The sequence below is a fragment of the Nyctereutes procyonoides genome, unplaced genomic scaffold (assembly GCF_905146905.1).
Source record: "Nyctereutes procyonoides isolate TBG_1078 unplaced genomic scaffold, NYPRO_anot_genome, whole genome shotgun sequence".
Taxonomy (NCBI): Eukaryota; Metazoa; Chordata; class Mammalia; order Carnivora; family Canidae; genus Nyctereutes; species Nyctereutes procyonoides.
The window spans coordinates 35,922,212-35,946,478 of NW_026575030.1; the positions used below are offsets into that span (position 1 = coordinate 35,922,212).

The 24,267-nt window shown below is 42.3% G+C and overlaps 1 protein-coding gene across 1 annotated transcript in view; it reads left to right on the forward strand.

The window, feature by feature from the left end:
- The window catches only part of MYH15 (myosin heavy chain 15), a 153,076-nt gene that overhangs the window by 91,196 nt on the left and 37,613 nt on the right, over window positions 1–24,267 (forward strand). The window contains exons 30-34 of the mRNA XM_055316556.1: window positions 2,268–2,386; window positions 4,952–5,148; window positions 8,852–9,201; window positions 11,420–11,544; window positions 14,873–14,988. Coding sequence (XP_055172531.1) covers window positions 2,268–2,386; window positions 4,952–5,148; window positions 8,852–9,201; window positions 11,420–11,544; window positions 14,873–14,988 — 907 coding nt within the window. The remainder of the gene's footprint in view (window positions 1–2,267; window positions 2,387–4,951; window positions 5,149–8,851; window positions 9,202–11,419; window positions 11,545–14,872; window positions 14,989–24,267) is intronic.

The following is a 24,267-nucleotide window of genomic DNA, read 5'->3' on the forward strand; positions in this document are numbered from 1 at the left end:
ATCCTGTATACTTAAAAAGACAATTGACAAACAATGTTTATTCTGATTCGGATATTTGGCAGATATTTTCTCAAAAGTGAACAAAGTGAGCCTGTCGCTTCAAGGAAAACAACTGACATTATTTGTTGCCAATAATAAAACTGGAGATTTTCAGCAAAAATCAGATTTTGGAAAATGTGTACATGCCATCATGAGCCTGATGCTCTCAATTCTTGAAGACTTTTCTGATGAGATCAGTAGTGGATGTTAACAAAAATGCTTTTTTTAATATTATATAATGGAATGTGTCAACATTTTGCAAGATCTGTATAATTCAGTGAACACTTATTTTTCAAATCACCACTGCATGATGATATACAGTCATGTGTGGGTGAAAGATCCATTCAAAGTTTAGGATAGGCTCAGGGATTTTAATGGAACAGGGGAACATATTGCAACTAATCCTTGACAAATGTCTATTTGCTGAATTTTGTTGTAGTATTAAGTAACGGTCACAATTAACTGAGAAGACTATGAAAATAAATCTCCCTTTTCCAGCGTATCTGTGACAGGCTAGATTTTCTTCACATACTTCAAAGAAACAGTGAATTACAATAGATTGCATTTAGAGGCAAACATGAAAATCTAGCTTTTAGTAACCCAGAGATTTTTAAAAATGTACAATAATGTCATTTTTCTCATTAACTTTTTTGGAGTTTTGGAAAATAGTTTTTCCTCTTAAAATTATTTATGTAAACATCTTAACACACCAAGATTTTTATTATCATTTGAAAATGAATTAATACAAATTTTAAATTTCCCTTTTAATTTCAAATACTCTATCTACTCAAAATAAAACCCAAATAAACAAAATCTCTTTGGGACCCCCAATAAATTTTAAGCATATAAAGTATTCCTGAGACCAAAACGTTTGAGATTTTCTGCTTTGGCCCAAACATAAGGAAGCATTATAATGCTAAGAGTTTTAGGACTTGTTTATAGCAAGAGATGTGGGGCTCATAAATATTGTGGCCTTTTAGTGTTGTGCTAATTAAAATACAGAAGCAACTGTTTCTGCCCAGGATTGGCTCAGCATTTGGTACCACCGCTAATAACAAAGACATTTCTGTCCTATCATCAGCAAGAGAGAGAGAGAGGGTAGACTGCAATATAATGGAATTCCCCCCATCAGGGTCACCTCCTCCACTATTTAATGACTATTTCTATTATTTATTTAGCAGTTAGTATGCAAAACACATTCACATTAGTGAAAACACATTAGTCACAAAGCACGGTCATTTAATTTCTATTAACAATTTTTTGAAGATTTTTATTTATTTTATTTTTTTAAGATTTTATTTATTTATTCATGAGAGACACACACACACAGAGAGAGAGGCGGAGACACAGGCAGAGGGAGAAGCAGGCTCCATGCAGGGAACCCGACGTGGGACTTGATCCTGGGTCTCCAGGATCACACCTTGGGCTGAAGGCAGCGCTGAACCGCTGAGCCACCCAGGCTGCCCAGATATTTATTTATTTTAGAGAGAGAGAATGTCTGTGAGCAGGAGGGAGGCAGAGGGAGAAGAAGAAAGAAGAGAGAATCTAAAGCAGAGTCTGAGCACAGAGCCCAACACAGGGCTCAATCTCACAACCTTGAGATCATGACCTGAGCCAAAACCAAGAGTCAGATGCCTAATCGACTGAGCCACCCAGGCTCCCTGACAATTTTTTATTGTTATCCTCATTCTACAAAAGAGGCAAAGAAGTAGTGATTACCTAAAAATTATATAGCCGGAAATTGGTAGAGCCACATAAACAAGGGAGCATAGCATTAAAGACTGTGCTCTTCAGTGTTAAAAACTTAATTTGAATCTACCTCTACCAGTTACTAGCTATGCATATTTATGTCTCAGTCATGCATAAGGCTCTGTTTCCCCCTCTGTAAAGTGGGTAGTATGATACCAGCATGTTTGAGGAGTAAGGAGTATTAAGCTGGATAGTATTACCTACTTCACAGAAGAGTCTCAGTATCTGATAGCTAATACTCCCTGTTATGGACCCAAACTTAATGCTAAAAATCAGTTCTTTATTAGGGATTTTTTGTGAGTCCTGAAACAGGTCATTGCCATGGTTATGCTGATACCTGGGCTTTCAGATGCTTTCTAAATATTAAAAATATGTGGTAGGAATCATTGTGGTTGTCCTTCAAGTGAACAAGTTATATGAGGAGGCAGTTAGATGAAGAAGAAGGCCGTGATTAACTACTCTGTGAAATCTCTCTATAGGTGAGCTCCTAAGGAGGCTGGAAGAAAAAGAGGCTCTGATAAAACAACTTTCCAGGGAAAGGAGTAACTTCACTCGGCAGATAGAAGAACTGAAAGGGCAACTGGAAGAGGAATCCAAAGTAATGCATCTGTTATTTCTCACTGGTGGCTTGACTGTATGTGCAAAAAAAAAAAAAAAAAAAAAAAAAAAAGTGCTTGATGGGTCAGCCTTAATATCTTCTCATATAAAAGAAAAGTGCTCCAGAAGTTATGGGAAAAAGAACATGGTGCACCTTGTATGTGCAGGGAAGGACCTTGATTACTGAAGGATCTTCCTCAGTGGTTCAAATTGCTTGCCTAGATTGTCAGATTTAGATAGAGCAAGGAAACTGTGGATTTCCATTTTACATCTTTGATTCTGAATTGTACCAAGAAGTGGAATTAAACAAAAGACCAGAAGGAAATAAATGGGGCTGGCTTAGTTCAATATTACTTTTAAGTTGTCAATAACTTCTACATATTGGTCACTTCTCCCCAAGAGGATATATATAATGTTGCTAGCAGGTGACCCCAGTGGAAGTGGCTTTAAAGGTGAAAGCATAGTGACTAACACGAGAGAGAAATTCTTTGAGCTCTGGTAGTTCAAGTTAATTCTTCATTCATCTTCAAGGCACCTTGTTAGTAAACCCCACAGTGCCTCACTTGTACATAATCCCCCTGCAAAGGCGTCTACCCTGAGATGGAGGTCATGAGACTGTAGACTTATGTTTTTAAATAATTTATTTCATTCTCTCCACTCTCCTTATTTTCTATATTATATACGTATTTGTAAAGGACTGCCATGGTTTGTGTATCAGACGTTCTGCTAGATATTTCTCTCATGTTACCTCAATCTTTGTGTAAGTCCTAGGAAACGGGTAGGATTATATCTTTTTACATGGAGAAACCAAGGCTCTGAGAAGAAAAATAACATGCCCAAGGACAAACAGCTAGTAGTAGAGCATGAAGGAATTGATGCCGGTAGTGAGATGACTTCATGTAGAGTTTAGAAGACCTCTCTGGCTGACTTCCCAGTGGCCTCCAGCTGGCCTCAGAGGCCCTTTTGCTCTGGCTCCAGCCTCCTACTGTGTTCTGACGTCCTACATCTGCTTCACTCATTTCCTCCCAACCAGCCACCCGGGCCTCCTTTCTGACTCTTACACAAGCTACCCTTTCTCCTGCCATAGGACTTTATAGTTGCTGTTTCCACTGTGTACAGGCCTTCCCCAAGGCCCTTGGGCAGTGACGAGAGAGTCAAACATCCTTCATCGCCACTCTGTTTTAGCTCCTTCCTGCTGTCAGCATTAAAAAAAAATAATTTGTTTATATGTTCGTTTTGTGTATCCTCTCACCCCTTTATGGCTCCTTAGGGCAAAGACTTTATCTTCATCTCACTCACTTCTGTAAACACTAATGCATTGAACAGGTGCTCAGTAAATATATAAGAGGGTTAGGGTCACAATTTAAAGCCAATTTTATTGGATTTCAAAGCCTGTGCCCTTCTCAGAGTCACTGTGTATTGTAGCTCCTCCTTCACTGCCCAAGGGGGATCTGGCTGAGGCTGCCATTAACTAAGCCTTTTGCGCTCAGAGCTGCATCCAAGGACTGAGAAGATACTTCTTTCTAATTTACGGAAAGGACCCATGAGGACTGGCACAGGCTCTACTAGGCTAGGTTCTTCCCACTAGGCTAGGTTATCTTATAGGAATGATGCCTCTAGGTTAACCAGACTGCCACATAAGTGACAGAAATGCTTACTGAACTCAGCTCTGCTGTCTAAAAAGTACAGTAGCTGCTACTCCACTGCAGGTGGCTATCTGAATTTTAACTTACATAAATTAAAACTAAAATTCAGTTTTGACCACACAGTGTTCTAAGCACATTTTGAGTGTTCAATAGCTATCTGTGGCTATAGTTACCATATTGGATGGTGTTCATATAAAACATTTTTTTAATAAAGATTTATTTATTTATTTGAGAGAGGGAGACAGAGAGAGAGAGAGAGAGAGAACACAAGTGGGAGAAGCAGAGGGAGAAGAAGAAAGAATCTCCAGCAGATTCCATACTGAGCAGGGAGCCTGATCATGACCCTGAGATCATGACCTGAGCAGAAACCAAAAGTTGGACAGTTAACCAACTGTACCCCCAGGTGCCCCTAAAATATTTTCATCTGTAGAAAGTTCTATTGTATAGTGCTGTTTCAAAGTGATAAGAGAGAGTTTTCAGAGATTTGCACATGAAATAAAAGATTTTTTTTCATCAACGAATGAAAAGCTAGACCAGATCAGATCTGAATGTTAGATAGTGCTAACTATAAACCTTACTGCCTAAATGATAGGGAATGTTCTTGCTACCTTTGCATTCTCCACTATTTCCAGAACTCCCCAGACCTGCCTATTGCTGAAGCCCACAAAGTCAGGTGAGCATTTCCCTAAATAGAACACTATTCCCTGTTGTAATGGCAGCAATTAGATACTCGATCCTTTCTCATCCCAAATTCTTGCCCTGGTATTATCTTACTAGGTTCAGGTTCAGCCTGAATTTGTGGCAGGTTGTTATTAACCTTATCTAAAAAAAAAAAAAAAAAAAAAAAGAGATGTCACCTCCAAGCCCTTCGTTGTTAATGGTAGCAGTGCCCCTTTATAATGTGTGTTGTGTCTGTTAAGTCACAGAGTTCCCTGGCCCAGGCCCTGCAGTCAGCCAAGCATGACCATGACCTTCTACAAGAGCAGTATGAGGAAGAACAAGAGGCTAAGGCTGAGCTGCTCCGGGCTCTCTCCAAAGGCAACAGTGAAATGGTGCAGTGGAGAATGAAGTACGCAGATGACATCACCCAGAGGACTGAGGACTTGGAGGATGCCAAGTGAGTGGGGCAAGGTTGTCCCCACCCCAGAGGCAGAGGGTGAGGATAGTGACTTGTGTCTTCAAGGCCCGCTATAGACACTTAACAGATCCTTACCAAGTGTGTGAATAAGGCCGAGACCAAAGCTGAAATAGCCACTGCTGGCAAGGAGCACGTGCTTTAGCAGGGCCAAAAAATAACAGAATACAAAGTACTAAAGACTATAAAGAGGTCCTGGTGAAAGAAAGGAGGCTCTTTCTAGGGTGCAAGGCAAGTCTTCATGGAAGACATGACTTGGAAATGGGCTAGTGCTTAAAATCTTCTATTTCATTTGGAACATCAAAATAATTGAGTTCATGTGTGTACATCCCTATACATTAAAGTCAATTATGTCTCTGGTCTACAACTTGCAGACTACAAAGTGGTCTGTGAAGATGGACAGGGATGGCTGGAAACATATCAGGATCTGTCCTCATATGCCTCCAGGGCCAAAAGTTTCTTTGAAAAGAAGTCACCCTCAGACCACCTCTAAGGTTAGAATATCAGTTTTACAGCCAACACTACATAAAGGCTTTAGAAGTCCTTCTCAGGAACTATAGGAGCTTGGGGCCTAGATGAATCAAGACCTGGTTCAAGGGTGTAGAACTGAAGCATTTTGTTCAGAGGTCAAAGGACTGTGTAAATTTGAGAGAAAGTGTCAGACCAACCCCAGCTTTATAGTCATTAAAGGTTTACTGAAAAGAATATGTCCCTGGCTTGGCAACTTAGCAAAACTCAGGGCAGATCAATCCAGTTCTCTTTAGTTTCAACCAAAAATATTGTTTTTCAGTTCTCCACCTCAATCTTTGAGAGACATGGCTGTGCACTTGTTCAACAGTCGCTGTGTCCTGTCCCTGGAGGGGTACCAAGTGATCCATCTCTGAAGCCACAGTAACTTAAAAAGGGCTTTGGGATGATGGATACTAAGAATACCTGCAGTGGATGTTTGAAAAACACTGACCACAGAAAAGTGGGGCTCTGAACTGAAATGGCTCCGCATATTAGAAATAGGCCATTTGCTTCTAAAGTCAGATTTTTTTTTTTTTTATGGTAGAAGAATGCTGGTGAAAGTCCCTACCAGTCGCAGCATTTGGAGGTTTCTTCAGGAGGGTTAAAAAAGAGGGAAAGCATACAGACTGCTTATGACCACGTGGATTTGTTGAATCTGTTGCTAACAGATTGTTGTCCTGTAGTACATGACAACTAAAGAGAAATAATGGACAACATGATGATATCTCAATACTACTTCTCCTTCCAACTTATTTTTTTTAGAGAGAGAGAGAGAGAGAGAGAGAGAGAGAGCTGGTGTGTGAGAATTGAGGGGGCAAGGGAGGATGGGCAGAGGGAGAGAGACTCCTAAGCAGCTCTACACTCAGCACAGAGCCCTATTCAGGACTCGATCTCATGATCATGAGATCATGACCTGAGCCAAAATCAAGAGTCAGTTGCTTAACCAACTGAGCCACCCATGTGCCCCCAAACTTAAATATCAAATAAATAAAACATTGCCCATATTATATTTTCTTTCTAAATCACCCGAGAGAGGCAGAACTACAAAAAAAAAAAATCTAGGATTCTATTTTTTTTTAATTGGCTTCATAGAATGAGTTGGTTTAGCTGAATCAAGCTCACCTGAGACCCAGTTGACTGTTTCTGAATGTCACATTCCCCAAAAACAGGGATTTCGTTTCTTAATCTTCCACACCTTACAGATTCTAGTACTGAGTAAGAAGCTGTGGTTGGCAAATTGGGGAACAAATGGTAGTTGGTATGAAATGTAGATGACGTCAGTGAAATGAGGGTGACCAATTTGTTCATTTTGCCTGATGGAGTTGTGGCCCCGGTTGATTTTAGCACTGATGGCCCCATGTCCTGGTGAAACCCCTTTATCCCTCAGACAATTGGTTGCCCAAAGTAAAATCCTTCTTTTCTGGTACCAATTGAGTATTTCTAAGTAGCTAAAATACACGTAATTATTTTACAAGACCCCAGTTTTAGGTGGGATAAAGCATCAGAATTTCCTTTTTTCTCCAGCTTTATTGAGTTTTAATTGATATTTGTGTGTATATATATATAGATAGATATATCTATATACATATATAGACATTGACATGCTCATGGGACCAAGTCTAGGTCCATCCGGGCCCCAAGCTCCTGTATACCATTAAATATGTTTAGGGTACACAATGTGATGATTTGATGTATGTACCTATTGCGAAGTCTTTACCCCAATGTGGTTACTTAACACATCTTCCACCCTATGTAATTACCATTTATTGTCCCTATGGTGAGACCATTAAGGCTCTACTCTCACAGCAACTTTCAAATATGCAAGACGGATTGTTAACAACAGTCACTATATGGTATCTCTTCTTGGGGCACCTGGGTGTCACAGTCAGTTAAATGTCCGACTCTTGGTTTCAGCTCACTCATTATCTCAGGCATGTGGGAATCAGGCTCTGCACTCAGCGGGGAGTCTGCTGGAGATGCTCTTTCTCCACCTCTGCCCCTGCCCCTCCCCCCACTCACACACACACAGTCTCTCTCTCTCTCTCAAATAAATAAGGCTTTAAAGAAAAAGAGATCCCTTCTTAACATTTAAGGAAAACAAAGCAAAGACGTGAAGTTACTATGCTTAGAAAGCCAGTGGACAAGGAGTAGTTGTTGGGGATCAGATCCCTCCTGGATGCTGAGCGTAGATTGGTTTTTGCAGGATTCCACCAAAAAGGGGCTTTATGACCACGTTGGTCTGAGGGGCTACTTGTGTGGCACATGCTCATTCCTGAGGACCTTTTTCTGTTTAATAATAGTAGATCAGAAAGAGGTTGGGTACACACGGTACCTTTCATCTAAGAAGTGTAATGAATGGGTAAGAATGGGGCTGCCAGCGTCCCTGCAGAAGATGTGAGCGAGAGAACACATTTCATCCATTAGAAAGCCTCAGAGCACTGCATTGTGGGGGCGGTGGAGGAAGCACTTTAATAAAGAAGCACTTTAATAAACCACTCCACCTGAGAGGATGCTGGAGGGACTACCGGGGGGCTAGAGTCCCCCTCACCCTCACCCCTGCGAGCACTGGGACCTGCGAAGTGAGCATAACAAGGGGATGGATTTGAGTATATAAATTTGAGAAGAGCAGCTGAGGTGGAGAAGAAATTCAGAGGAAAGACAGAATTTTGGCATGTTCAGGAGCCACACACTAAGAAGGAGAGAGAACGAGCAAGAGAGAACCAAAGAATGTTCCTTGGAAGCGGTGTAAGCAAGGAGATCTTTCAAGACTAGATGTGCCTACGAACTTTTAACAGCCGCTCACTGTTGGGGGGATGTTGGGTACAACCTTCCTCGTTCTCCAGCTTCTTAATGGAGTCATCAGTAAGGTCTGTATGGCTTAAAGAAGGTTTATGGTTAAGCAAAGATTTACAGGAGTAGAGACCCCTGAGTTCCAAGACCAATCAGGTTGGCAAAGGGCAGTGGGAACGAAGCGTACGCGGGCACACAAGCCGGACGATGGTGGTCATGGTGGTCAGCAGCCATCCGGGTGACGTGAGCTCTTTGTCTTGGTGCCATTTAGCCAACCTCAGGGGGCCACCCTGTTTCGTCCCCCTGTCTTAATCCAAGACAAGCTGGGTGAGCTCTCTGAGGGTTGCCGCCTCTCTTGCCATTTGTTCGGCTCTCCCCTTCTCAGGAAGAAGCTGGCAAGCAGGTTGCAGGAGGCCGCTGAAGCCGTGGGGGTGGCAAACGCCAGAAACGCCACCCTGGAGAGGGCCAGGCACCGACTGCAGCTGGAGCTCGGGGACACCCTGTGTGACCTCAGGAAGGCCCGCTCCTCTGCAGCTGTGCTGGGCCGGAAGCAGCAGCACTTTGACAGGTGCCTCGACGACTGGAGGCAGCAGCAGGAGGAGTCACAGGCCATGCTGGAGGCCTCTCGGAGGGAGGCCCGGGCCCTCAGCGCCGAGCTCCTGGAGCTCAGACACGCCTACGAGGAGAGCACCGCGAGCCGGGAGACCCTCCAGACAGTGAACAAGAGTCTCCAAGGTACTCGGAGCCGGGCTTGGAGCCAGAGCAGGAGCAAGGAGGTGCAGGGGGAGCCCCGGCTTCAAGGGCAAGGCTGTCCGCTGTCAGCAGGCACCTCAGCATGGTCCTGGCCCCACTTGGGTCTTAACTTTTCCATTTTTAATACTCTTTTTTTAAAAAACTACAGCTATTATTTTTATCAAGTTCTAAAAATAAGACCACTTTCCTACCTTAGCCGCAGGTTCATTGTGTCAAGAAGGCCACTATTAAGAATTTTCTTGATCATCCACAGCCTTCCCGAGATTTCCCATGCATACGTTCATGCATGTATTACTCAGACGGCTCAGGATTCCACACCTTTTATTTTTTTCATCCATCAATATATTTTCTAACTTAACAAATATTTCTGTAGCCTACGTGACGCGCCAGGCTCTGTCGTATATATAACCATTCCTTATTTAATTCTCAGAGCAGTCTTATGTGTCAGTTTCTTTGTCTGTAAAATGCAGATTATATCAAGTCGTGTAAGATTTCACAAGTTGTCCAAATTCAGAGTTGATCGGAAGCAGATCGGAGATCTAAGCCCAGCCGGCTTGTCTCCAGCCCCCACACACTTACCTACCGGCTATCTACCTTCCACGTGCCTCGTGATTCTCTTTGCATGTCAGTACGTGGAGACCTCACACGTGATTATTGATAGTTGCGTAGTGTTTTGTAATAAGGATGATCAACATTCATGTAACTAGACTCTATCTAAATCTACCTAAATCCTTAGGTAGGATTTTTCACGATTAATAATCCTATACTATACACTCTGTGCATGTATTTGTGGACACATAATAATGTTTCAGATTTGTAGATTCCTCAGTAGGGGTAGATTCCTCAAAAAGGAACTGCTGGGCTAAAGGAATATATTTCGAAATTTTGAGACACTGCCAAACAGCCCTTCAGAGAGGCTGCCAACCTACACCAGCACCATCGGTGATGTGCATTCAAGCCCTGAGATGCCCCAGGAGCAAGCTCGTTACTGATGGAGGCGTACATGAATCTGGCTTCTCTGTTGGCCCACATAGCCCGTGATCAGTGAGCTTGGGCAGGTGAAAGGTGCTGTAAGGGTGGTCAGAAAACTTCAGCTGCATCCAAACCGCCTGGAGGGCTTGTTCAAATGGTTGGCTGGGCCAGATCCCCAGAGTCCCTCGGGTCTAGGGCAGAGTCTGAGAATTTGCATTTCTAACAGATTGCCCTTGAGGCCAGTGCTGCTGGTCTGGAGATCACACTTGGTCTAGGTTGGGGCTTGGCAGGAACCAAGTGATCCTGAGTGGTGAACCACTGCCCCAAGTGATCCTGAGTGGTGAACCACTGCCCCAAGTTTTCTTCTGGAGAGAGCTTCTAAGAGAAGGATTCACTACATAAAGATTGTCATCTAGAGGGTTTGGTTTTGTAACTTTTCAAAACACTTGTCGTATCACATCGTAGCCAGGGAGCTCAGAACCAGAGGAGCAGCAAGCTCTTGAGCTCCTTCCACCCACCTCTGGATGGTGGGTAATGCCCAGAGCCGCTTGGCCCTACCCCACACCTCTTAGTTCCTAGAGGCTTCCTTCAGGAAGGAGCAGAACTGACGATAACAGTGTTGAATGGTGTTGGTTTTGTCACTCTGGTTGCCTTATTCCATCAGACTTGTGTTCATGAGAGGCTAGCCACAAACCCTCAAGCGCTTGACCTCCTTTGGATTCTAGGGTTGATCTGGGCTCACACATCAGCTTCTGGCAGGCAGTGACACGCTTCTGCTTTAAGTTCCCGTGGCAATGGTGCGTGGTGTTGAGTGGCTGACACAAAGCAGCCACTGGTCTCAACAGCTAAGCACTTACACCAAAGTGGGGGCGGGGGGCCCAGGTGTGTGCCTCGGCACCACCAGGTGCAATCTGGCAGGGCTCCGACAAGCAGGCCCACCATGTAAAGTCTTAGAGGTTGTGCAGCGCAGTCCTCAGAGAGGACTCTGAGAAGCGCCGTCCTCTCCAGTTGTGGTGGACAGCTTCCTGGCAGGTGGCAAAAGGATATATTGAAGAAAGAGGGACTTTTTTTTGCATTCAGACAAGGGTCCCATATGTGCCATTGGTGGCCTTGCCATCACGTTTCCAAGGATGGCATGACCACGGTCTCAGGAGAACAGTCTGCTGTACCCCAAATCATGGGTCTGAGGCTGGTTCCTTTCACTAACCTGCTTTTCTTCCTTCTCCAGAAGAGATTTCCAATCTGACGAATCAGGTAAGAGAAGGAAAAAGGAACCTGAGTGAAATGGAAAAGGTCAAGAAACAGATTGAACAAGAGAAGACTCAAGTCCAAGTGGCGCTGGAAGAAGCAGAGGTATTACCTCCAGGGAGCTGGGAAGGTTTTTGTCCCTGTGACAGAGCAGAAAGTCTACATTCTAGTAATAATAGCAGCAGCAGGAGCAGCAACCAAATGGCGCTTCTTCACGTGTTGACTTGATGCCAGGGACCGTGCCCAATGGTTTATATGCATTATGTCATCACCCTAGAAACTATTGCCCCATTTCACAGATGAAGAAATGGAGGCTCAGAGGGCAGGATAAGCAATCAGGGTGACAAATCTACCAAGTGCAATGAATAAAGGGACCGTGTCTATCTTGGTCATCAATTTATCCTCAGGGCCTAGACTCTCACTATTCAAAATGTGGCCCACGGATCAGCTGCTTGGAGCTGTATCGCCCTGGAGCTTGTTAGAAATTCAGACTCAGCCTTCTCCCCAGCTCTCTTGAATCAGAATCCACACTTCAACAAGATCCTTTAGTGGTTCATATTCACACCAACAGTCGAGAAGCACTGGCCTAGAACGTTGCCTGGTGTGTAGTAGCGGTTCAACAAACATCTGCGGAGTGCTGAATGGATAAATATCCTCTACCTCCTCCTCTCTTTAAAAAAGAGGCAGTGAGGGGTGCCTGGGTGACTCAGTTGGTTAAGCACCTGCCTTTGGCTCAGGTCACGATCTTGGGGTCCTGGGATCAAGCCCCACATCAGGCTCCTAGCTCAGCAACCCACTTGTGGGATCAGAGCCTCCTTGCTCTCTCCCTACTCGTGCTTGCTCTATCTCCAGTGCACACACTCTCTCTCAAATAAAATCTTAAAAAAAAAAAAAAAGTCCGTGAAACCACTTTTTTTTTCCCAAAAAAATCCAATACAAAACAAAACACAAACCGTTTAGTTTTAAAAATGAGATTCAAAGTGATGCTTTCAAACATTTGTCCTAAAAGCTCATCTTTGTACAGACTGTTTGACAGGAGCATTTTGAGTGTTATGGATTAAAAGTTCAGGAACAATCTCTGACCTCATCCCTGGGTGTGTGCTAGTGATTGAAAGAGCCACTGAGAAGACTTTTTGCCAAAGAGAGTGAGCTAAAAGGAGTCATCCATCACGTTCACTAAGCAGTTAACACACCCTGCCTGCAAAGCCTCTTTTCTTGTAGCTGAATTTCATCTGCTTGACTCTCCTTTAGACTAAGCACCTAGTACTTAAAATGCAGATCCCATCACTCACCCTCCAACTGAGAAAATATTTTTTTAATTTTATTTATTTATTTGAGAGGAGAGAGAGAGATAGCAAGAGAGAGCACAAGCAGTTGGGAAGTGGGAGAAGCAGACTCCCCACTAAGCAGGGAGCCCAATGTGGGGTTCAATCCCAGGACCCTGAGATCATGACCTGAGCCAAAGGCAGACACTTACCAAGCCACCCAGGCGCACCAAGAAAATGATTTTTAAAAGGCAAAGCAGTTCATCTTAAACAGATCTTTCTGGAAGGTATGATCATGGAAAAGTTAGACCCTAAAGGACTGCTCCATGCCAAGCAATGTCTGTGAAGTGCATCTTATCACTATGTTTCTGTAAGAAACCTGCCAGACGGTAGCCGTGTCCATAGTGTCCTGCATATGGAGTTGTCAAGTCCATGGCTTTTGACACAGCTCTCACCTTTTTATGCATAATTGCCTTTCTGAGGTCTTCTACGTTTTATATAGAACCCTTTCAGTTGGTAGCGTGGTGGTTGGTGTGTCACCTAGCAAGGCTGGTAACCTTGTAAAGTTGGTGAGCTTTGTTTCATTTACCTGTTCCCTTGGGTCCTCTGGCCATGCTGGCTCGGGACTTTCTAAAGCCACCACCCTAACCTAAAGAAGTCATACTTATGGTAGAAATTCCAAGCACTATGACGAGCCAGTGAGAGATCCGATGGGGCGGGCGCAATTGGGGTCCCATATAACAAAGATATTTCGGGTTTTGACTTATCAGCACATCGCAGGTGAAAGGCAGGCGGTGGCCCTGATACCAGTGACTACCACTAGATGGCATTATATTCTATTTACATCTCCCAAGTTTTGTCTTTTGCTGCATCCATAAATACTTCATCAACTTGGACACGTATTTGTAAAATTGGGTTATTTGTTTTCCTGGGTGAGCCTTTATGAGAAACTTTATCACATTATTTTTGAAGCCACAAAACTCAAATTATCCCGGGTCGCCTTCTCCAAAGATTCACTTTCTCTGTGGATTCCAGAGGGTGAGAGGTGACAGTTTCCCCTGAAGGAAGGGCACCGTTTCCTTGCAGGAAATTGATCTCCAAGCATTGGGCTTTGTTTGGGTTTTTTTGATTTATTTTCTTTTATATTGAAGGTAGTGTTGAGGGAACAGCAGCAAGGCCTTAAGACATATTAAAATTCCTAACGTCTTTCCTATTTTTATCTTGAAATTGCTACGCAGTTTTTACTTTTTCACTTTTGGTTGTACGTGGTAAGTAAGCACACCCCAGAAAAGGCTATAAGGATTACCCCTGCCCTCAGGACGATCTGCCGATTGGTAACTGCCCAGTAGATTGTGGTCACACCTTGTGCCCTTTAGGAACATCTTCCGTAGCATCGTCCAAATATTTTGTCTGTTTGTTTCTACTTCTATATAAATTGTGTCTTTGGGACAGGCTTTAAAGATTTAATCAAAGCTATACTTTTAAACTTGAATCACCTTTATAACATCCCTGGCAGTAATTGCCTTGCCTAGATTTAAATACTCAGAGGGGCAGGAGACTTCCTTAGCTGTCAAAGCAAGCTATCTGAAGTAGTATTAATAATTATGGTGATGATGGCTCACACCGAGTATCATGTGTCAAGTACATCCTAAATTCCTTTATTGTTCTTCCTCTGACAATATTTGGACACTAGCCTGTTTCCTGCTCTCTGAATGCTTTCAAGTTTTTCTCTATTCCTCCATGATGTCCAGAATCAAATAAAAGATCCCAAGGAGGAGTTACCACCTTCCTTTATCCTACCTTTGATCCCTTTATTGATTCATCCTGAAGATGAACTACATTAAGCGAAGTCAAGAGTAATAAATTAAAAGGTTTAAATATAGTCACAGACAAGACTGAAATTCTCTATTTTAAAAAAATGTGTTAGAATTCTAGTTCCTGAACTACAGGCGAGAGCCCTAGGAATGTCAAAGCTGTGAGTGACATGACAAACAAAAGCAGTCACTTGTCTCTCATCCTGTTCCAATCTTCAGGGACCTGGTTTGAACTTGGAGCTCTTCCGGCAACTCCAAAGAGAGCTTACAGTAGTGACATACATCACTTAAAAAAAATTTTTTTTGCATTCAAAAAGTAGACTTAACTTAGTACTTTTAATTTATGTATTTCAGGGAGCTCTGGAACGTAATGAAAGCAAGATTCTTCGCTTCCAGCTTGAACTCTTGGAAGCTAAAGCAGAACTTGAAAGAAAGCTTTCAGAGAAAAATGAAGAAATAGAAAATTTTAGGTATCTGAGCTTATTCTGATGAGCAACATTTGCATATTCTAGAATCCTTGACTGAACAGAACATGCTGTGTTTGGCTGCCTTTATGGCCTCTGTTGGAACGTCACCAAAGAAACTTAGCCAGTCCAACCCTACAGCAGCCTCTTTCTAGTGAGCTCACCACTATTAATATAAAGGCACACCTCTATGCAATTACTGTCTGTTTTTATGATTTTCTTATATTTGAGCAGCTTCTGTTTTCATAGAGACTCCAGAGAACATACCAAAAAAAAAAGAAAGGAAAAAAAAAACATAATTATATGCACACAGGTGGGGGGGCACTACCCCAGTCTCTTTCTTGGGCATTGAAGAAGCTGACTGATAATGCTGAACGGTGGAGGAAAGGAACCAAAAAATGTGATGCGGTGCATTAAAATTAATGTCAGATCAGAGTGAAGTTTTCACATACCCCCTGCCTGTACCTGCAGCCATTTGTTTGGAGAGAAGCAGAAGCCAGGAGCTAAGCTGCTTATTGAATCCCTGGTGAAGAGGCCGAGTCTTAATAGCCAGGAAACTGAATTAGGCAGGACTCATGGGTGGCAGGATCTTTTCTTAGCTTCATCATTACAAGCTGATGACTTTAGACATTCTACTTCTTAGCGTCTCAGTGAAGCGAGGGGGATAAAAGCAGCCCCATACATGTCACAGAAGGTGGCGGGGAAGATCAGTGAGCTGATGTTGGCAAAGCACTTCACACTGTATAGATCAAAGGCACAATTATAAACACATGGAATCCACTATGATTATATTATTTATCTCATTTGTCCCATTAAGTCAATGCCATATGTCGGCAAGGAAAATCATTTGAGTCTGAGCTTTGACTGGCATGTTGCTTTCAACATGTTTGCTAAACAATTTTTTAAAAAATTTGCTAATGTATTCACCAGAACTGGCTTCTCTCCTACCGCCCAAATTCAGACAAAACTCCCATGGGGGTCATTTTTTTTTTTAATGAGGACATCAAGCCAAATTTGGCCCTTCTGCGTGCTTTGAATTATCCTTGCTCTCCCTCACTAGCACTTTTCCTCTCTAGGCCTGACTGTGGGGATGAATTCTGGTCTACTTAAGAGGCTCTGAGTCAGTGTCTAAAAGAATTTTTTTTGATGAAGGGCAAAACATTGGGCCTTGATATTTGCCCTACTTCCTTCCGCGAGGAACAAAAACGAACGTTTCTTTGTGCAGTTAAAAAAAAAAAAGAAAAAGCTCATTTCAGGTAACGTCAAACCTGCACCTATTAATAAACCCAACTAAGGAAAAATGAATCCTCAGAGAGTCTGCATCTTGTCAGGTACATCTGAATGTCTTACAGCAGTTCAGCAATTATAATAATCTTAGTGCAGAGGAAGCCGGAGATCCAAAGAGCCGGGGCTGGAAGAAGAAAGAAGTGAGCACTAGCCTGGAGCCCTGGAGGGCCTGAGAAAGGAAGGGGGCGGGCTGGCGGGTGGGGCCAGCTCATCAGGAGTTTTAGTTAATGATTCATAATAACTATAATAGGTACATCCGGAAAGGAGAGCCGAGCCCATCTTACAAAATATCACAAATGCCCTCGCAGACGTTGCTGTGCCAATGCTCTGTGCAGGCACAGGCTGTGTCGGGATGCCTGGGTTCAATCTGGACTTCAGGGCTGGGAGAGGATGGGGTCCAGAGGAAACTGAGTAGATTGGCAGGGGTGGTGGTGGTGGGGGGTAGTAGCAAAGCAGAGCATTCTGAGCAATCAGGATGAGCCAGGTAGGGTTCTAGAATGCACGGGATGAGGTGCTGGGTCCTACATCTGCATAAACCTTGGGAGAGTCCATGGAGGTTGAGGGAGGCCTGTGGGGCGGGACCCAGGAGGTGGCAGGGACCAGAGAAGCAGGGGAGACGCAGAGACAGAGCCCTGATTGAGCTGCAGGCTGCGGGGTTTCGCTCACCTCCCCCTCTGCTGCCGAGCTTGCTCTGCCACCGGGTGAGGACTAATCCGGAGTGAGCTGGAGGCCTGCTGGTGGGGAAAAGTATGAGCAGCTGGTATATGTGTCATCTGTTTCACTTGTTAAACACATATTTGAGCACTTCACGTTGGCCAGACACTGTGCCTGCTATTCTCGTCGGGGCTTCCTAAACTTTTATGGATTGGTAGAGCTTTCTTTAAAAAGAAAAATTTTTTTTATTTTCTAAAGGGTTCTAATGAACATAGCTAGAGGTAGGGAGGCGATAAGGTGATAATGCAGTCACTGATGGAAGGCGAAGAGGTTTGGGTGGCTGGCTTTGGTCCTCTCCATCCTCGATGGAGGAAAAGAGGAACGCTGGCAGCTGGCATGAAGGCCAGCTAGTGGCCGTTGCGGTCACCTAAGTCAAGTTCTAACCTCAAGATTCAGAACTGGGTTGAAAACAAGTGGGTCAGGCGTGTCTTGAATTTTCAGAGGCCACTGGCTGTATCCCTCCTCCAGTTCCGGATTTGCAGGGAAATGCTGAAATGTGTGAGCGACTTCTCACGGCCCAGAGCCAGGGTGCACCTGGCCTGGTCTGCTCTCCCCAGACACACCCAGAGGGACGCTGGGACACTTTCAGGAATGAAACCCTGGAATTCCTTACTCTGTCAAAATGCACCAGCTTGCTTTGGTTTGATCACCTGTGGAAGGTTGAACAAATCCGGGTAGGATTAGATCGCGCAGGGGAGAGAACAATTCTCCTTGCCCTCTTTGGGGCTCTGGCTGATTCTGAGGATTAAACTGACTTAAGACAGGGTAACAGGAGAAAAGTGTAGACACATCATTGAATTTTTATATGTACATGGGAGGCTTTCACAAGGGAGTGAAGACCCAGGGACATGACCAGAGCAGGAAGATTTTAAACCTTTTAGACAAAGAAACAATGAGTTTGTGAAGAATTGACAAGGCACAGGGATTTGGGTTAGGGGTAGTAAATGCTGAAAAATTAAGGTTTGTTTATACAGTCTTCTCGGCCCTAAAGTCCCTCTTGGTGATAAGCCCCTCTGTGTCCCCTCCTTCAGTACAAGGGGAGGGTATCTCTCACATGTGGGGTTTATCTCCTGCATTCAGGGCAGAAGGGTTTAGAACGATCTTCTTGCTTTTGTTGTTTTCTCAAACTCCTTGAGCTTGAGATATTGAATATGCCAAGGTGCCACGGTTTGGGGTAGCATACCCTGAGCGGCGTCAATAGTCCATATTTTCGGATTTGCAGGCCAGAGGGTCTCAATCTCTACTCAACTTTGTAGCCGTAGTTTAAATGCAACCATAGACAGTAGGAGATCCAACGGGCATGGCTGGATTTGGCTCATAGCTCCTAGTTTGTCCACCCCTGGCCATAGACTTGAGGGTCTGGTGATGTTGCATCATGTTTTCCTTTCCCTTGGTCTGTTCCTCAAAACTCTGATGCCAACCTTCACACATGCTCTTAATCTATAAGCACCATCAAACTTGATTTCATTGGTTGTCTGAGTTTCTGCTAGAATATGTTTAAGTCTTTTCTCATTTCAAAGTAAAATATTTTTGCACGTCTTTAAGAAATAGGACCTCAACCTCAGACATGGTATTAGGAAGATGCTTTGTTAATCACTTTAAAGCTAAATCATATATATTAGAATTAAGGAAAGTCTTATATTTCTCTGATATAGATGAACAATATTGCAAAAGAAAAAACTGACCTGTTGAACTATTTAAAACCACTAAGGAAAAAAAAATAATAAAGCCACTAAGGCTTTAAAGGTTTCTTTTAATTCTAAGGGTTTTTTCCCAAGTTTTAAGGGTTTTTTTTTAATTCTAAATTTTTAAAAATGTAACATATAGTGTTATCTTAGTTTCAAGTGTGCAATATAACAATTCAACAATTCTGTACATTAGTCGGTGCTCATCACGAGGAGTGTACTCTTAATCCACCTATTTCACCCATCTCCAGTCTGGTAACCGTCAGTTTGTTTTCTATAGTTATGAGTTTGTTTTTTGGTTTGTTTCTTTTTTTTCTTCATTTGTATTGCTTCTTAAATTCCACGTATGAGTGAAATTATATGGTATTTATCTCTCTCTGCCTGACTTATTTCACTTAGCATTATACCATCTAGATACATCCATTACACCCTCTAGATTGATTCAAGAATCTATTCTTTTATGGTTGAGTAATATTACACACACACACACACCACATCTTCTGTATCCATTTATCTGTTGATGGACACTTGGGCTGCTTCCATAATTTGGCTATTGTAAATAATGCTTCAATAAACATAGGGGTACATATATCTTTTCAAATTAGGGGTTTTGTTTTCTTTGGGTAAATGACCAGTAGTGGAATTGCTGGATCATATGGTAATTACATTTTTAATTTTTGGAGGAACCTCCAGACTGTCATCCATAGTGGCTATACCAGTTTGCATTCCCACCAACAGTGTACATTTTCTCTACATTCTCACCAACATTTATTATTTCTTGTGTTTTTGATTTTAGCCATTCTGACAGGTGTGAGATGATATCTCATTGTGGTTTTGATTTGCACTTCCCTGATGATGAGTGATGTTGAGCATCTGTTTGTGTGTCTGTTGGCCATCTGTACACGTCTTCTCTCGAGAAATGTCTATTGTGGTGTCTTTTGCCCATTATTTAATTGGGTTATTTGGGGGTTTTTGGTGTTAAGTTGTGTAAGTTTTTTTAGATATTTTGGATACTAACCCTTTATTGGTATTTCATTCACAAATGTCCCTTTAGTAGGTGGTCCTTTAGTTTTGTCAATGGTTTCTTTTGCTGTGCAAAACCTTTTTATTTTCAGGTAGTCCCAATAGTTTATTTTTGCTTATATTTCCCTTGCCTGAAGAGACATAGGTAGAAACTTTTCTAAAAGTTGCTAAAGCCAAGTAAGAGAAATTACTACCTGTGCTCTCTTCTACGAATTTTATGGTTTCAAGTGTTACATTTAGGGTTTTAATCCATTTGGAGGTTTTTTTTTTGGTATATGGTTTAAGAAAGTGGTCCAGTTTCACTCTTTTGCATGTTGCTGTCCAGTTTTCTCAACACCATTTGTTGAAGAGACTTTTTCCCATTGCCTATTCTTGCCTTCTTTGTCATATATTAACTGACCATATAAACATGGGTTTATTTCTGGGCTCTCTATTCTATTTTGCTGATCTATGTTTCTGTTTTTGTGCCAGTATCATACTGTTTTGATTACTACACCTTTGTAGTATATCTGGAAATTTGGAATTGCAATATGCCCAGTTTTGTTCTTTTATAAGATTGCTTTGGCTATTCAGGGTCTTTTATGGTTTTGTACAAGTTTTAGGATTATTCTAGTTCTGTGAAAAATGCTGCTGGCATTTTGATAGGAATTGAATTAAATCTGTCAATTACTTTGGGTAGTATGGACATTTTAACAATATTTGTTCTTCCAATCCATGAGCATGGAATATCTTTCCATTTGGTCATGCCATCTTCAATTTATTTCATCAGTGCTTTATAGTTTTCAGAATATAGGTCTTTCACCTCATTGGGTAAGTTTATTCCTAGGTATTTTATTACTTCAGTGCATTTGTAAATGTTTTTTTTTCTTGATTTCTCTATTAATTCATTATTAGTGTATGTAAATGCAATGGATTTCTGTATAATTGATTTTGTATCCTATGACTTTACTGAACCAATTTATCAGTTGTAGTGGGGTTTTTTGGTGGCATCTTTAGGGTTTTCTACAAGTAGTATCATGTCATTGCAGATAGGGAAAGTTTTCCTTCTTCCCTACCAATATGGATGTCTTTCATTTCTTTTTGTTGTCTGATTGCTTCAGTTAGGACTCCCTCCTCTAGTACTGTGTTGAATAAAAGTGGTAAGAGTAGACATCTTTGTCTTATTCCTGATCTTAGGGGGAAAGATCTCAGTTTTTCACCATTGAGTATAATGTTAGCTGTGGGTTTTTCAGATATAGTCTTTATTATGCTCAAGTATGTTCCCAGTAAACCTACTTTGTTGAGAGTTGTTTTTCATGAATGGATGTTGTACTTTTCAAGTGCTTTTTCTCTATGAGTTGAAATGGCCTATGGTTTTTATCCTTTATTTTGATGTTGATGTGATGCATCACATTGATTAATTTGCAAGTATTGAACCACCCTTGCATCTCAGGAATAAATCCCACTTGATCACAGAGAATTATTTTTTTAAGGTATTGTATAGTCAGATTCAGTTTGCTAATATTTTGTTGAGGATATTTGCATCTATATTCATCAGAGATACTGGCCTACAGTTCTGTTTTTATAGTGTTTTTATCTGCTTTTAGTATCAAGATACTGCTGGCCTCATAGAATGAATTTGGAATTTCTCCTTCCTCTTCTATTTTTTGGAATACTTTGAGAAAATTAGACATTAACTCTTCTTTAAATTTTTGATGGGATTCACCTGTGAAGCCATCCTGGACTTTTGTTTGTTGGGAGTTTTTTTGATTACTGATTCAATTTCATTGCTGATAATTGATCTGTTAAAATTTTCTATTTCTTGATGATTCAGTTTTAGGAGGTCACATTTCTAGGAATTTATCCATTTCTTCTAGCTTGTCTAGTTTGTTGGCATGTAACTTTTCATAATATTCTCTTACAGCCCTTTGTATTTCTCTGGTGTCAGTTGTTATTTCTCTTTCATTTCTGACTTTGTTTGACTCTTTCTCTCCCTCTCTCTCTTTCTCCCTCTCTCTCTCTCTTTCTTTTGATAGCCTGACTAAAGGTTTATGTATTTTGTTGATTTTTTCAAGTAACTAGCTCCTGGTTTCATTGATCTATTCTATTGTGTATTAGTTTCCATTTTGTTTATTTCTGCTCTAATCTTTATTATTTCCTTCCTTTGACATTTTTGTCTTTTTCTAGATTCTTTAGATATAGGGGTAGATAGTTTGAGATTTTTCTTGCTTTTTGAGGTAGGCCTATATTATTAGAACAGCTTTTGCTGTATCCCAAAGATTTTGGGATATTTTTGTTTTCATTTTCATTTGTCTTCATGTATTTTTTTTACCTCTTCTTTGATTTCTTGGTTGATCCATTCATTACTTAATAGTATGTTATTTAACCTCAATGTGTTCTTTCCAGATTTTTTCTTCTGATTGATTTCTAGTTTTGAAACATTGTGGTAGATAAGATGCATGATAGGACTTCAATCTTTTGAATTCATTGAAATTTGTTTTGTGGCCTAGTATGTGATCTATTCTGGAAAATATTCCATGTACACTTGAAAAGAATATATATTTTGCTGTTTTAGGATAGAATATTCTGAATATATCTCTTCAGTCCATCTGGTCTAGTGTGTCATTCAAAGCCACTGTTTCCTTGACTTTCTGTTTTGATGATATATCCATTGATTTAAGTGGGATGTTAAAGTTCCCTACTATTATCGTATTACTATCACTTCCTTCCTTCATGTTTGTTATTACCTGCTTTTTGTGCTTGGGTACTCCCATGTTGGGTGCCTAAATATTTACAACTGTTATATCTTCTTGTTGGATTATTCCCTTTATGATTATACAGTGTCCTTCTTTGTCTCTTGTTACAGTCTTTGTTTTAAAGTCTATTTTGTCCAATGCTACTCTGACTTCCATTTGCATGGTAAATGCTATTTCATCCTTTCACTTTTTTTTTTATTATAAAGGTTTACTTAGAAAATAGTTTGGCTGTGTTGGCTACCATTTTTTGGCAAACGTTTAAATACTTTCAGGAACCAAAACTTGTCAGTGCCCTCCTTTAGGGCTCCTTTCTCACTCGAGTAGGAGGCTGCGTTTGCCTCTGCTGTTTAAGACCCTGACCTCACAGCTACACCTCTGAAGGACTCCCAGAACCAGATCCAGGCCTGGTGCCCTTGAAGCAGCCCTCTGCTGAGATTAAAAAGGCAGAGGGTTGTCCCTCTGTCTCCCCTCCCCAGGTGCCTGCAGTCTCTTAGTCCACCTCCTGCCCATCCACTGTGCCCTAGAGGCCAATCCATCCCTGGGTCTCTGGGGAAGCTGCCTCCACTTTCTCCTGGAGGATTAGCCTTCCTACTTCTTGGTGGGTAGCTGCCCAGGGTCTCTGCCAGGTGGGGAATGCAGCTCATTGCCTGAAGTCCCTTCTCCTCCAACAGAAGAGGATGTGCTTGAAGGAACACCAGAGTCCCCGTTAAAGATAGTATAGATGACTGGGTTGAGCAAGCTGTTGTAGTAGCCAATCCAGAAAAAGAACTTGAAGACAGATTGGAACCTGGCATGCCTTAGGGCAGATGCCCTGAAGGCTGTACCTGAAGACAGAGGGAAACCAGCAGAGCAGCAACCCACCCATCCACAGGGGCATGATGGTGAAGTGCTCTTGCACACCTAGGCCACCTTGCCTCGGCACATGCTGCTGCATACCTAGCCTGGCAACCCTGCCTCCCTGGCCCCCGCAGGACAGAAAGAACAGGGAGCATGAGCTGGTGCCTGGCAGGCACCTGACAGGGCATGGATCTCCATTAGCCAGTGCTTCCAGTTCAGTTAACCCCAGCCAGACCCTGGAATATCGGTAGCTGCCCTTCCTGCCCACATTAGGCTGCTGTCCTCCAGCTGTTCCTGCATTTGCACAGCCCCTGCTGAGGCACCCAGCCCTCTTTCTTTAGTCCTGCAGGCATGTTTGTGGCCATATAGTACCTCTTCTTGCTGAGCATGCACATATGTATCTTGGCCCTACAGTAGATGTTGGCCTAGATCAGTCCCACAGTGAGGCAAGGTGGGAGAAGAAGCTGTTGCAGCAGGGCTTGAGATACCTTTCTACTTTTTAAGGCTGCGTTATGGTTAGGTGGCACTGTCAGGCCGGCTGTACAGCCAGAGGAGTGGTGGGAAGGAGATGACAGCAAAGATGAGCCACATGGCCACATCCATCCCTTCACTTTCAATCTGCCGGTGTCTTTAGGTCTGAAATGAATCTCTTGTCGGCAGCATACAGATGGGTCTTGCTTTTTCATTCTGCCATCTTCCGTCTTTTCATTGGAGTTTTTAGTCCATTTACATTCAGAGTAATTATTGATAGGTATGTACTAATCAAGGTTCTGTTACTTGTTTTTTTTTAAGATTTTATTTATTTATTTTGAAAGAGAGAGAGAGAGAGAGCAAGCATGAGCAGGGGTGAGAGGGAGAGGGAGAAGGAGACTCTCTGCTGAACAGGGAGCCTAATAGGGAACTCGATCCCAGAACCCTGGGATCATGACTGGAGCTGAAGGCAGATGCTTACCCTACTGAGCCACCCAGGCACGCTTTGTTACTTGTTATATGGTGTTTTTGTA